This window comes from Stegostoma tigrinum, chromosome 36, assembly GCF_030684315.1.
Source record: "Stegostoma tigrinum isolate sSteTig4 chromosome 36, sSteTig4.hap1, whole genome shotgun sequence".
NCBI classification, from domain to species: domain Eukaryota; kingdom Metazoa; phylum Chordata; class Chondrichthyes; order Orectolobiformes; family Stegostomatidae; genus Stegostoma; species Stegostoma tigrinum.
In genome coordinates, this window is record NC_081389.1 from 9,020,597 (window position 1) to 9,033,798 (window position 13,202).

Sequence of the window (13,202 nt, forward strand, 5' to 3'; positions counted from 1 at the left end):
TGAAGCATACTCCATCTAACCTCACTCAAAGTAATCAACATACAATCAAAAAAGACACAAAGAATCTTAAAAACAGAAACAACCCCACTCCAAAATGTCTAACTTGAACTAACCGTCCATCTGCGCTCTCAGTCATGCCAAGGTCAAACATTTATCAAAGCGAAGTCTTGTTCCCCAAGGGGCAAATTATTTTTTGAAAAACACAAAGCCACAAACTACAAACAATTGATCAAGTAGAATAAATTCAATTTTGATACTCTGAATATTACGCAATGTCAATCATATTCCATTCTTCAATTAATATTATGGACAAACTTCCTGCAAAGTCCCTTTCTAACGAACTGACCAACATCTGAACTTATAAACTGGCTTTCTACTGACTTCACTAGCTGACTTCAACTGATACTAACATGAAACCCACTCCATATTCCCCAGAAATGCAATATTTAGAATTTTGCCCTGACATTCTAACCTAAAGCCTTTCTTAAAAACCAATCAGCCTTGGGTCTCTTTTCCTCAGGCTGGTACTTGCTGGCGCAAGAAAACAAGGATCGGTGTGTATAGCAGAACAGCATGCACGCGCGCACACACACACACACACACACACACTTCCGTTCCAGACTCAATGTCAGCATCTCACAGACCATCCCAGCATCCTCAGGACAACTCAAACACTCTGCTCATCCTTTTGCCTCTCACTCTTGTCTGACTACTGCTCCCATCATTAGCGCCTCCTTTTCATCGCGCATTGAATCTCTGATAAAAGGTCAGGTTAACACTAACTGAAGACAGAAGGTGAGCCTCTTAAAAAAAAGAGAAATGACCAGGACAGCAGGTAGCAACATAACCACTTGATTTATTCTATACACTGATCCCATTTTGATGGGTTGTTTTATTTAAACAAGCGGTGGTCTTTTGTTCACTTAGTTTCGGTGCTGGGCTAGGAGCTTTCTGCAGTTTTGTACTGCCTAAGCTTTGGGACACAGGAGAAGGAAGCCATTCGGCCCACAATTCTGCCTCATTCAATTAAATAGCACCTTCCCACACTTTCTCACATCCATTGATATCTTTATTATCTAGAAATCCATCAGTCTGTCCTGAGCAAACTCGATAACTGAGATTCCTGGAGCCTCTGTGGTCAAGAATTCTAAAGATTGACTATCTTCCCAGGAAAGAAATTTCTCTTCATTTCAGTCTTCAGTGACTTTTCCGCTTTTCCTGAAATTGCTCCCCCCACCCAGCCAAGAAGACAGGAACACATTTCTGAAGAAAAACTATTTCTCTCTGTGGTATCTCAACTCTTACATTGCTTTATCAAGTCAGAAAGTGACCCAAACTCTCCCAACACAGTAGGTGCAACGTTTAATACTCATAGGGTATGGCTTGCAAACTGCTAATGGCTTATATCTGGTAAAAGAAAAACAAGTCCATTTGGATATTCACTCTCAGTCTTTTGATTTTCAATTCATAACAAACATGGTGCTGTTCTGAAACATGTGCTACTTCAAAATGAGTTTTATTTCAAGCTATTTGAACACAGCTAGTACCTAGATCTGTACAGAAATGGTTCAAGAATAGCAGATAGTGATATCAAGTTATTTTTGCTTACTTCATTCCTTTGATCTTAAGTAAACTTCCCTACTCATAATGATTATCCTGGAGCCTTCAGAAATTAAAGATTACTCTCCAGGACACTGCTGGGAGTGACCCAGGGATAATAAAGCATTGAGGCAATTTTTTTTTCCAAAAACATTTCTTTGAACACTTTTGTTTACTACATACAAAAATGCCGTTGGGTGGGCTAGGAGTTAAGTGACTCAGAAATCATTCAATCAAGACCAGGCTTAGAGCAGAGAAAGGGAATCTGGGCACCACCCCTTTAGGATGGATGTTTTGGTCTGAGACAGAATTCAACTCAGGTTTACAAAGGCCATATCTGTACTTCAGGGGTTAAGTTTGAGGAGAGATCAGACAAGTTAAGCCCTTATCCTTTAGAATTCAGAAGGTTAAGGGGAGATCTTACTGAGGTCTTCAAGATATTAACAGGGAAAGACAGGGTAGATAAAGAGCAACCAATGATAACAGTTTAATATTCTAGAACCAGTGGGCATAGTCTAAGAATTACGTCCAGGCCATTCAGGAGACATGTTGGAAAACACTTATCCACGCAGAGAGTAGCGTAGGTTTGGAACACTTCCTAAAACTGCAGTCGAAGCAAACTCAATTTATAAATTTACATCTGAGATAGACAACCTGCTATTAAGGAAGCATATCCAATGCAGATATGTGGGGTTAGGCCACAGATCAGCCAAGACTTCAAATGAATGGCTGAACAGGCTCGAGGGGAGGGAAGGCTTCCTCCTGTTCCTATGTACAAAAATCACTTCACCCATCACTGTGTAATAACTTGTATTAACGCCTCTTCAATTTGTATTAACATAACTAACATTTAAGAAAAACTTTAGGCTTTCAAAATACATCAAAACATAGCCAATTTCAAATTATGATCAAATTCAACTAATTGGCAGGTCAATATTACAAACCAACATGAAGATTAGCAGAATCAGACTTACTTCCTTCTGGAACAACCAGAAGGTTCAAACCATCCAGACTGGCAACCACGGCTTCACTGTACAGATTCTTCCAAGGGATCTTCAAAGTGAGCTTGTCTATAAATGAAAAGGACAGTTATTCAACCCAACACAAAACATAACACACTAATAACACTAGCTCGTTTGTACACTTTTAAAAATACCATGAGACTTCAGAGACTAAACCAAAGGCAATGAATTCTCTATTTGTCTAACTCAGAGGAAACCATGAGGGGGGAAAAAAAAAATCAAAATATTACCATGACAACATGGAAAACCTTGATGCTCTACTGACAAAATCCACAAACTTGAACATGTATTTTTTCAAGTGATGGAACTAGAGAATTCAGCTATGTCTGAGCACCTCACTCAAAAAGCCACATACCATTCATTGACCCTGCAACATAATCTAAGCAATACTTTTTAAATATCTATCAGTGGAGATGAAGTGGGAGGAGTTGAAAAGAGAAATAGGTTACTATTTAAATTCACTTGATTTTCCAAGACAAGTGAAACGCCAATGAAGTAAAATCAGCTGGTGTCATTCACCCTTTTATTTACTATTTCTTTGATATCACAAACTGACATTGTTTGCCTTTCAAAAAAATGCACCCCTTCTTCAAATCAGAAACTGGTTCTGCTTTTCCTCCAATAAATATCTTCTCTCAAAAGTGAATCTCCAAGTTCAGAATAAATTGGACAAGCGGTTTTGAAAACATGTTTGGTTGGTCAACTCCTTCATAAATGGATCTGGCATCACAGATCCCTCTTTACAGTGCAATACAATAAACTCTTTGCACATTTATTGACTCAACGCAAACTTGCAACATCCTCTAAAGACATGCATGAGACTTCATCAGGCGTGTCCATATAGTTAATGCTGATGTTAGTGATGACTTGAAAATGTTAACCTTTGAATACCTTTTAATTGATGAATTCATAATAACATGCCTGTTCAATACTTCATGGCAACAAGTTCTTGCTCTTCCAGGAATGGGATTAGATTTGTGCCCTTATGTCAGGAACAGTGACACCATTTCACCGTGTGGTCTACTCATCTCAAAATTGCTGTGTTTTGGGATACTACCCACTTCCTCTGCAATTTAACTGACTTCTGCCTTGGAAATACCATATCACGTTTCCCAAAAATTCAACAAAGGAATAACTGCTCATTGCCACAAAGCTACACTTTGACCTCTTGTAGGTGATAGCTACACCTCTCCCCAAATGAATGAGATAATTAAAATTTCAAAAGGTTTTTCAAAGTCCAAGTTCTATTTTGACAAGCTTGGACTGGTAATGACCTGGTTTGAAGTGGCATGCAGTAGCAACGTTCTAGAGCACACTGAAAAGTCTAGTTCTGCATAATTCCAGAAAGGAAATTAGATCAGCAAGATGTCACAAATTTCTCATACGTAAAGTTAGATTAAATGTGGCTTGGTAGCATCCAGCTCAACACTCGCTGGACTCAAGCGGGAAAGGTGAGGTGTGGAGATCAGTGTAGCAGTCTCAAAGATTGTAACTGGGCGGATGTGATGGGGGACCATGTTGGCACTATCAATGCAGGTCAACATTCTTCAGGAGCTGAAGAACACTCAGCACCAACGTCTGAGAGTGAACTGGAATTTAACTGCACGCCGCACAGATAATTTTTTGTCACTTTTGTCTAGATGCAAATACTGCTCATCTCAATCTACCTTCCCTGATTAAAATACTGCTGAAGCTAGTCCAGATTTCCTGTTAGGATAGCGTATAAACCAGACAGAAGCTTGGAAGCGAGGCTGTTCCCCTGCCAGTGCCTTCAGTCCGTCGCAAGTCGGGACATGGATGAAGTGCTGTTGATGTGGTTGAGAGCTGCTGGTGATGTAGGGATTGCAGACTGAGTTTAGTGACACCATTATCCACCCCACCAGAGGTGGAAAGGAAACCAAAATTGGAAGGGAAGAAAAGGTAACTTTAAAATCCCAAATTGTCCAAATTAGGTCGACCTTAAATTGCATTTTCTTAAGGAAGGAAACTGTTGAAAAGCATGCGGAGAGAAAAAAAAAATCCATATTCAGACCAAATTCTTACTATTTGACTGAGAACAATTGATGCCATAGCAACTAGGGAAAAATAAGAGAGGAGCAAGGAACAATTCAAACAATCTCTCAAAAGGGCTGGAGCAGTGTGCATCTTCGACTTGTCATTGTATATGGCAATTCATAAAGTGACTGAATTGACAAATGACCATTATTAATTTTCTTAAGTTGACCTCTAACTACATAAATATATTACATCTATCAAAAAGAATTCATATCTTTAGTACATCCAACAGCATTTCTAGCAATGAATTACTCATTGCTATCATTTGGTATGGAACAAATTTAATGTTCAATAGTATTTTACAAATAAGAAAGGCTAGTAAGCAATCTTCTACCTTTACGATGATCAAGCAATGAATATTTACTAGACACAAGGTTACGTTTCCCTCTCGTTTTAGAAAGGAGGGAATTTTTGATAACTATCTAATTTTCCTTTGCCAATGCCAAGTTTTTTTTTGTAACTGATGGATTGCCATTTCAGGCTGACACTGAGCTATAATCAAATTGTTTCACAAGGGTTATGGCAAATGATGCTGGTTCCATAGTGTGTATGGAGAACATTTCCTGCTTCCTTAGAGAAAACATCAACACTATTATTCCCGTGGACTACTAATCAAAACGCTCGAGACAGTACTACTCAATTTTGCGAATTACAAATGAGTGCAATTTTATCAATAAAATACTTAACCACACAAATATTAACACTATATAGTGTTTCTAGGTGCCAACAGCAAATACCTAAACTGTGTGAGCTCTTTAAATATTAACAGCTAATTTATTCACACACTCCTAAGGTAAGATCATCATTACCTCAAGCTTTGACAAAGTTGTAAACTCAGTGGTTACCCAGCCAAAACTCAGCTGAAGAGCAAAACAAAAACAAATAACATACCTATTTGTCCAGCCTTGACTTTGAAAGGGACATCCAAATCATTCTGTTTGCAAAGAAGATCATAAGAAATAAATGAAACAATTTTAGCAAAAGTAGAGAACACACACTAATGCACATGATATTTGTACAAATTTACTACCAGAATAAACCCAACACAAAAACTAGGACGAGTAATTCAGAAATTGGCACAACAGAACGTAACTTGTATCCTTAAAGAGAAATCTACATTTATATTGGGACTTTGCCTGTGCAAATTTATCAGACAACAGTAAAAATATAACCGAGAGCAGCTTTCAGATGTGAACTGTTTACTGAGCCAGAAAGTAAACTTTCAAATACTGTGATTATTCTCCTTTAGGTGGATTTTCAATATTTTCAGATATATTTATTGGTATTATGCATGTTACTATTTTCATTCTCAATAAATTGCTCAATGCCACCAGATGCCCAAGTAAACAATCCTCTCAAATGCACAGTCTCATTCCTTTTTAAGAAATATCTAGACGAAACCTCAGATTTTGCAAACTAATCTTGTGTTCTTCCTACCACAAACCTCAAATGTGTTATCACCCACCCCATAATGACCTTATTATGACAGAATTTTACAGTAAATTGGTAAATTGATGTTGGTTGATCAGCAACTAAGGTCTTAAATCTAAACAAAGGACAAAGGACAACATGAAGGCACAAGGATGAAACTGGCTATGGTGAATTAGGAAGCTAACAAGGCATTGAAGTAGACAGGTAACGGCTAATGCCTAAAGAACTAAAACAGAGTTTACACACTACTTGTTTTTAGGTTTAAACTGTGGGTAACAAAAGAGCTCTATTAAGTTAAAGGAACAGGCCTGCCACATTGCCTAAAAATACATGCCTGATGGTTAGGGCTATTTTAAATTCTACAAAGGTGGACCAAGCAAAGGATTAAGAAAGGGAAAATAGTAGAAAAGCTAAATTTGAGAGAAACATATATAATAGACTGCAGAGGCTTCCAAAAGTGAATAAGCTAAGTGTTGGTATATGTACAAGCAGATTTACTAAGGAGAATAATGAAATGGCAGAAACACTAAATACTTCATGGTTATCTTCACAGCGGAAAACACTGAACAACCTGCTAGATATAATGAATGAATCGGCGGGCCTAATGAAAACAAGATATTATTCCTAATTTAAAAATATACTGGAGATGTTATGGGACAAAGTAGAAGAACCGTCAGACCCTGATAGATTCTGCGATAATAGGTGAGCTAACAGGCCAACCCAGAAAATAAAAGAAATAGGTACATTCAACATAGCTTTATACAAGGGAAATCATGTTTAACAACCCAGTTGAAGTGTTTCCGGAGAACATAACAAACAGAATAGATAAGAGAGAATAGTTAAATATACTATATTTAATTTCCAAAAGCTTTGAAAAGGTCCAACACAAAAGCTGAATGAAGAAAATTAGAATGTTGGGATTGGTGGGAATATAATGGTGTGGATTGAAAACTGCTTAACGGACAGAAAACGGTTGGCATAAATATAGGTCATTTTCAGGTTCGCAGGCTGTCACGAATCGGATATCACAAGGAGCAATGCCCAGTTATTTACAATCTACGTTAATTATTTAGATGTGAAGACTAGATGACAAAACTTGGCGGAAGTGTGGTTGAAAGGAGGATACAGAGGGAGTTCAAGGAGAACTTCTACAGCAAGCAATTAAGACAAACGCTATGTTGGCCCTTATTACAATAGGATGACAGTATAGGAACAAAGGCAACTTACTGAGATTTTATACAGCTTTGGTGAGACCAAAGCTGGAGTACTGTGTGAAGTTTTGATCTTATTATCAAATGAAGAACAGAACTGCACACAGGGAATTTAGTGAAGGTCACCAAACTAATTCCTAGGGTGGAGGGTCTGTCTTATTAGAAAAGGATGAAATGGACTGGACTCTCCAAATTCTTACAGGAATTGTCAGGGTAGATACTGGAAGAATGTTTCCCATGTGGGAAGGGTCCAGAACCAAGAAAAACAGTCTCATAGTAAGGGATAGACTATTTAGGACTAAGGTGAGAAGGCTTTTCTTCACTCAATTGGTTGTCAACCCACTATCTCAGTGAGTTGAGGATGCTCCAGTAGATTCAAACTGAGGTTGACAGATTTCTTCAGCGAAAGCTAGCCACCAAGAGGTGGAATCAACGGCTACCAGACAAAACTATTTCTGAACAATGTACTTTCTGTAGGGCACAGACAAAAGCAACTAGGGAGCAAATAGGGCCCTTTAAAGATCAATGAGGTCATCTATGTCTCGAGCTACAGGAGAAAACTACTATTCAAATATTTTTCTTCAGCATTTCATGTCGAGAAAAACAAGGAAGCCACAGATGAAGTGCCCAAAGACAGGAGGGTGGCTGACATTGTGTCTTTATTTAAGAAAGGCTGCAAGGTGAAGCCTGGGAACAACAGACCAGTGAGTCTGACATCAGTGGTGGCTAAGTTGTTGGCGCGTATTCCAAAGAATGGACTTGCAGATATTTGAAGCAGCAATGACTGATTAGGGATCATCAGCGTGGCTTTGTGCATGAAAGATCATTGTCTGCTTGGACTTTAGCAAGGCCTTTGACAAGGTTCTGCATGGTAGGCTAGTTAGTAAACTTAGATCACACAGGATTCAGGGAAAACCGGCCAATTGTATACAAAATAGACTTGACGGTAGGAGACAGAGAAAGATTGTTTTCGGACTGGAGGCTCGCGTGCAGCCGTGTTCCACAGGGATCATTGCTGGGTCCACCACTGTGAGCAATTTATACAAACAAGATTTGAGAATTTTGGAGGCAAGGTTAGTAATTTTGGTAATGTTCACAAACTTGGTGGTATAGTTAACAGTGAAGCAGGTTATCTAAGATTATAAGGCATTTTGATCAATTGGGCCAATGGTCAAGGAATGGCAGATGGAGGTTTTTTTTGGATAAATGCAAGGTGTTGCATTTTGATAACACAAACAATGGTAGAGTCATGAGCAGTGTTGTCAAACAGAAACCTGAGGGTTCAGGTACATAATTCAATGAGAGCTGCATCACAGTTAGACAAGGTGGTTAAGGCAGCCCTACCTTCATTGCTCAGACCATTGCATAAAGGAGGTGGGACGGGTGCACGGTGGCTCAGTCGTTAGCACTGCAACCTCACAGCGCCAAGTTCTCATATTCGATTCCACCCTCGGGCGACTGTCTGTGTGGAGTTTGCACGTTCTCCCCGTGTCTGCATGGGTTTCCTCCCACAGTTGAACCATGCGCAAGTTAAGTGGATTGGCCATGCTAAACTACTCAGTGTCCAGGGATATATAAATTGGGTGGATTAAACATGGGAAGTGCTGGGTTACAGGGGAAGGGTAGGGGAATGGATCTGGGTGGGATGCTGTTTGGAGGGGCAGTGTAGATTTGTTGGGTTGTTTGGCCTGTTTCCACACTGTAGGAATTCTCTGTAATGGTGCAGTTGTGCAAGATGTTAGTGACGCCATTTTTGGAATATGGTGTACATTTCCGGTCGCCTTGCTATAGGAAGGCTATAATTAAATTGGAGAACGTGGAAATGATTTACAAAGATGTTATCGGGACTGGAGGGTTGAGTAATAAAGAAAGGGTGAATAAGCTGGGACTTTTTCCCCCCACTACAGCATAGGGTGTTCAGGGGTGACCTTATTTTGGTTTATAAAATCAGGAGGGGCACTAATAAAGTGAATAGCAAAAGGTTTTTTCCTCAGCATAGGGGATTTCGAAACTAGAGAGCATAATTGGAAGGTGAGGAGAAGGGACCTGTGGAGCAACTTTTTCCACGCATGGTGGTTCGGCTATGAAATGAGCTAATTAGTGTAAGTAGTAGATGCAGTTACTATTACAAGATTTAACAGACATTTGGACAGGTATGTGAATAGGAAAGGTTCGGAGAGATATGGACTGAATGCAGACAAATGGAGCTAGTTCAGTTTGGGAAACTCGGTCAACGTGGACAAGATAAGCCGAAGGGTTTCCATGCAGTATGATTCTATTACTCTAAGTTATATTCCCATCAAGTAGAAAGGCAGGGCAAACAAATACAGAGCTTCAGGATGGCAAAAGACATTAATATCAAGAAGAAGAAATAGGCTGTTTATGCTTAACGTCAGATAGACAATACAACAGTGAATCAGGCTGAAGATAGATGGTAGAGGGGCATTTAGAAAACATACAAACAGAAGCAAAGACAGAGCATTAAATTAAAAAAAACACAGCTAATATAAAAGGAAATTGAAAGTCTTCTGTAAAATTATAAATCAGGAAAAAAGAATGGTACAAGGAGTGGTTTAGATTCAGGCCACAAGGAGGTTTTTCACTACGAGGCTATAGACACAGCGGAATACTTTGCATCTGTTTCGATAATGAAATGACACCCAGGTCATGATGAAAGAAATAATATCTCAGACTAGTAGGATTTGAAATTGACAAGGTAAAGGTTAGTCAACCTGCTGTGTGGTGACGAAGCTTTCAGAAACGATAAATTGACAGAAAATCTAATACTCACTTGAGCAAATATGAACAATTAAGTTAAGCCAGAATTAATGACAAGTCATGTTTAACTAGCTTGAATTATTGTTTAGATAAACGAGTTGAAAAGGTGGATGTACATCAGGCTGTTGGCGTGGTGAATACTGACTTTCAAAGAGATATTTGAAAAGATGCCACAAGAAATTAGTGAGAAAAATTAAAGGTCATGGAATAAAAGTGACAGTGGCAACATGGATATGAAATGGACCCAGTGCCAGGAATCAATGAGTAGGGAGTGAATCAACGGCTATTGATCTGGAGGAAGGTTGTAGTGGAATTTCCTAACAGGCAGCTTTGGAAGCTAGGTTCTTCCTGATATATATTTATGACTTAGACCTTGGCATACAGGATACAATTTCAAGATGTGTGGGTAGTATGAAACTTGGATGCAATGCGAATTGTGAAGACAATGTTCCAGAACTTTAAAAGACCACAGGTTAGTCAAATGGGCAGAAGCAACAGATGGAAGTTCATGCAGACAAATGTGAAATGTTCCATATTGGTAGAATGAATGTAGTAAGTCAGATAAAATAACGGGTACAGCTCTAAAGCAAGAACAGGAGCAGGGGGGTGCTCGACACACGTGCTAAAAATCAAAGGTAGTAGGGCAAATTGAAAGCATCATTAATTAAGCACATTGTATCATGGGCTTGATCAACAGCAACATAACATATTAAAATAAGAACGTACATAAAGAACACTGGCTCAGCCTCAACTAGAACACTGCATCCAGTTCTGGATACTGCACTTGAAGAGACATTGCAAAGATTACAGGGAGGAGGAAAAAAAAGTCACAAGAATGATCCCAGGGATAAAGAATAAGCATAAGACTGTCCACTCCAAGGAATCTCACTCCCCTTGGCTCTTAACTAGAATCCCTCAATGTGCAGAATCAGATAATTTTTGTTTTGAGATATATTGCTGAAGAGAAGCAAAAATTTAAGGCATAAGAAGTTACTCACTAGAGCATTTTCTTTGACTTTCAAGTTATCAAGGACCACATTTCCTAAAACAAAATAGCATTCATTAGCACAATCACAAACACTATAATTACATGACAGAAATCTAAAATCACTTGACTTCCTATAATTATCCAAATACCCATGCTAATTTGTGTTTTATTAAACTTAAAAACAGTATAAAAAGAAAAAGCCAATGTGGCCAAAGTAATGATAAAATTGTCTTCTAAAAGTTGATTATTGAAGTATGTAGCAGTTAAACAAAGGTAGAAAAACAAAAATTCTCAAAGGAAACCAAAACACTAATTTAACATAACCTACTCAAGTGACAGCTCTTAGAGTCAAGATTTAAGTTATGTAATGATGGCTTGCCTTCTTACAACTTGAAGTAAATAACAAGTGTAATCACTGATCAGAAATTGAACTGGACCAACCATAAATATATTGTGGCTACAAAAGCAGTCAAAAGGCTGGGAGCGCCGCAAAATAGCTCACTTTCCAAATCTCTAAAGCCTGCTCACTCTTTAGAAGGCTCAAGTTAGAAGCGTGACGGAATACCCTCCACTTCCCTGGACCATTCTACCTCCAGCTACACTTAAGCTCAACACCATGTACAGAAAACCAACCAGCTTGATTGATACATGCTTGAAACATACATCACCATCAGCGGCAGTCCCTCACAGATGGGGATGACTGTTCCAATCACAAGGGGAGTTCACAGGTGGCTGTACAGACCGATGCAGCTACAGCAGGCTCTGTTACACTTGGGACAGAAGGTGGTCGTGGACAAAGGTGGTTGGGGCATTGGTGCAGCAGTGTGCTCCGTTCACTATTTTTGCCTGCCATCTGCTTTTCTCCCCCCAACAGCAAGTCTCAAGGTGCTCAATGCCTTTCCGGATGCTCCTCCTTCACTTTGGAGCATCTTGGGCCAGTGGTTTTCAAGTGTCTGTGGGAATGTCTCACTTCACCATTGAGGCCTTTAGGGTCCTACTGAAGTGCTTCCTCTGTCCACCCGGGACTTGCCTGCTGTTTCAGAGCTGGGAGTAAAGCACCTGGTTGGGCAGCCTTGTAGTGGTCATGCAGACTGCTCAGCCCATCATAGCTGATCAAAAGTTGTCAGTGCCTCAATGCCAGGGAAGTTGGCCTGGTCGGGAACGCTGGTATTGGTGCATTTGTCTTCCTAGTGGGTTTGCAGCATCTTGCACAGGCAGCGTTGGTCATACTGTTCCAATGCATTGAGGTGACTGTAGTGTACAGTCCACATCTCAGAGCCACGAGGGAAGGAACCATAACAGCTCTATAAACCACAATCTGATGTTACTGTACTCAAACACACATTCATAACTGGCACACAGCAGCAGCAGTATGTGCCATCTAAAAATTGCAATGAAGGAACTTGTTGAGGCTCCTTCAATGACAACTTCCAAACACAGTCTAACATAGCATGTCAAGGACAGCAGATGCATGAGAACACTCCCACCTGCAGGATTTCCTCCAAGTCACATACCATCCTGATGTGAAACTACAATCATTATTTCTCGACAGTCAAATCCAGGATTCCCTTCCGAACATTATCCTGGGTGTTGTTACACCAGATGTTCAAAGGCAATTCAGGATGGACGATAAGGGACAGTCATCCCTTGGACTTCTTTTTAAAAAAATGAGTAAGCAATTACCATACATTCCTGTGTGGGCAACCTACTACATATATCAGCGCACACTGTTCTAGAGTCCGAGGGTCAGCAACCCAAACAAGGCCAGTCTGTAAAAATACAACTGTTGAAAAAAGGAGCAACATAATAACACAGTGAAATCTCATGACTGGACTCTCAAGCAGTTGTAACTTCATGTGATCCAGTCATTCCAATGGGGCACCCCATGATACAGCAGTTTCATCTGCAGCCTGATAATATTGGACAACGCATGAACAAACTAAATTGCAATTTAGCTACGTGGAAATCAAAGAAGCAGCAAAAAGAAATATCAGGTTCATAAAGCATTGGAAAGATGCATTAAAGTTACATTTCAAATGTTGGGTACAACATCTGAAACAGAATTGTGTCAGGAACTCTGCTCCCTAGGCACATGAACCTAATTCCTGAGCCAGGCTT

General features: G+C 39.6%; 1 protein-coding gene across 5 annotated transcripts in view; it reads right to left on the minus strand.

Moving 5' to 3' along the window:
• Positions 1-13,202, minus strand: part of vps13c (vacuolar protein sorting 13 homolog C) — a 275,727-nt gene that overhangs the window by 259,853 nt on the left and 2,672 nt on the right. For all 5 annotated transcript variants that reach the window (XM_048520896.1, XM_048520895.1, XM_048520894.1 and 2 more), the window contains exons 2-4: positions 11,095-11,138; positions 5,568-5,610; positions 2,574-2,669 (exon numbers count right to left, since the gene is read on the minus strand). In XM_048520896.1, coding sequence (XP_048376853.1) covers positions 2,574-2,669; positions 5,568-5,610; positions 11,095-11,138 — 183 coding nt within the window. The remainder of the gene's footprint in view (positions 1-2,573; positions 2,670-5,567; positions 5,611-11,094; positions 11,139-13,202) is intronic.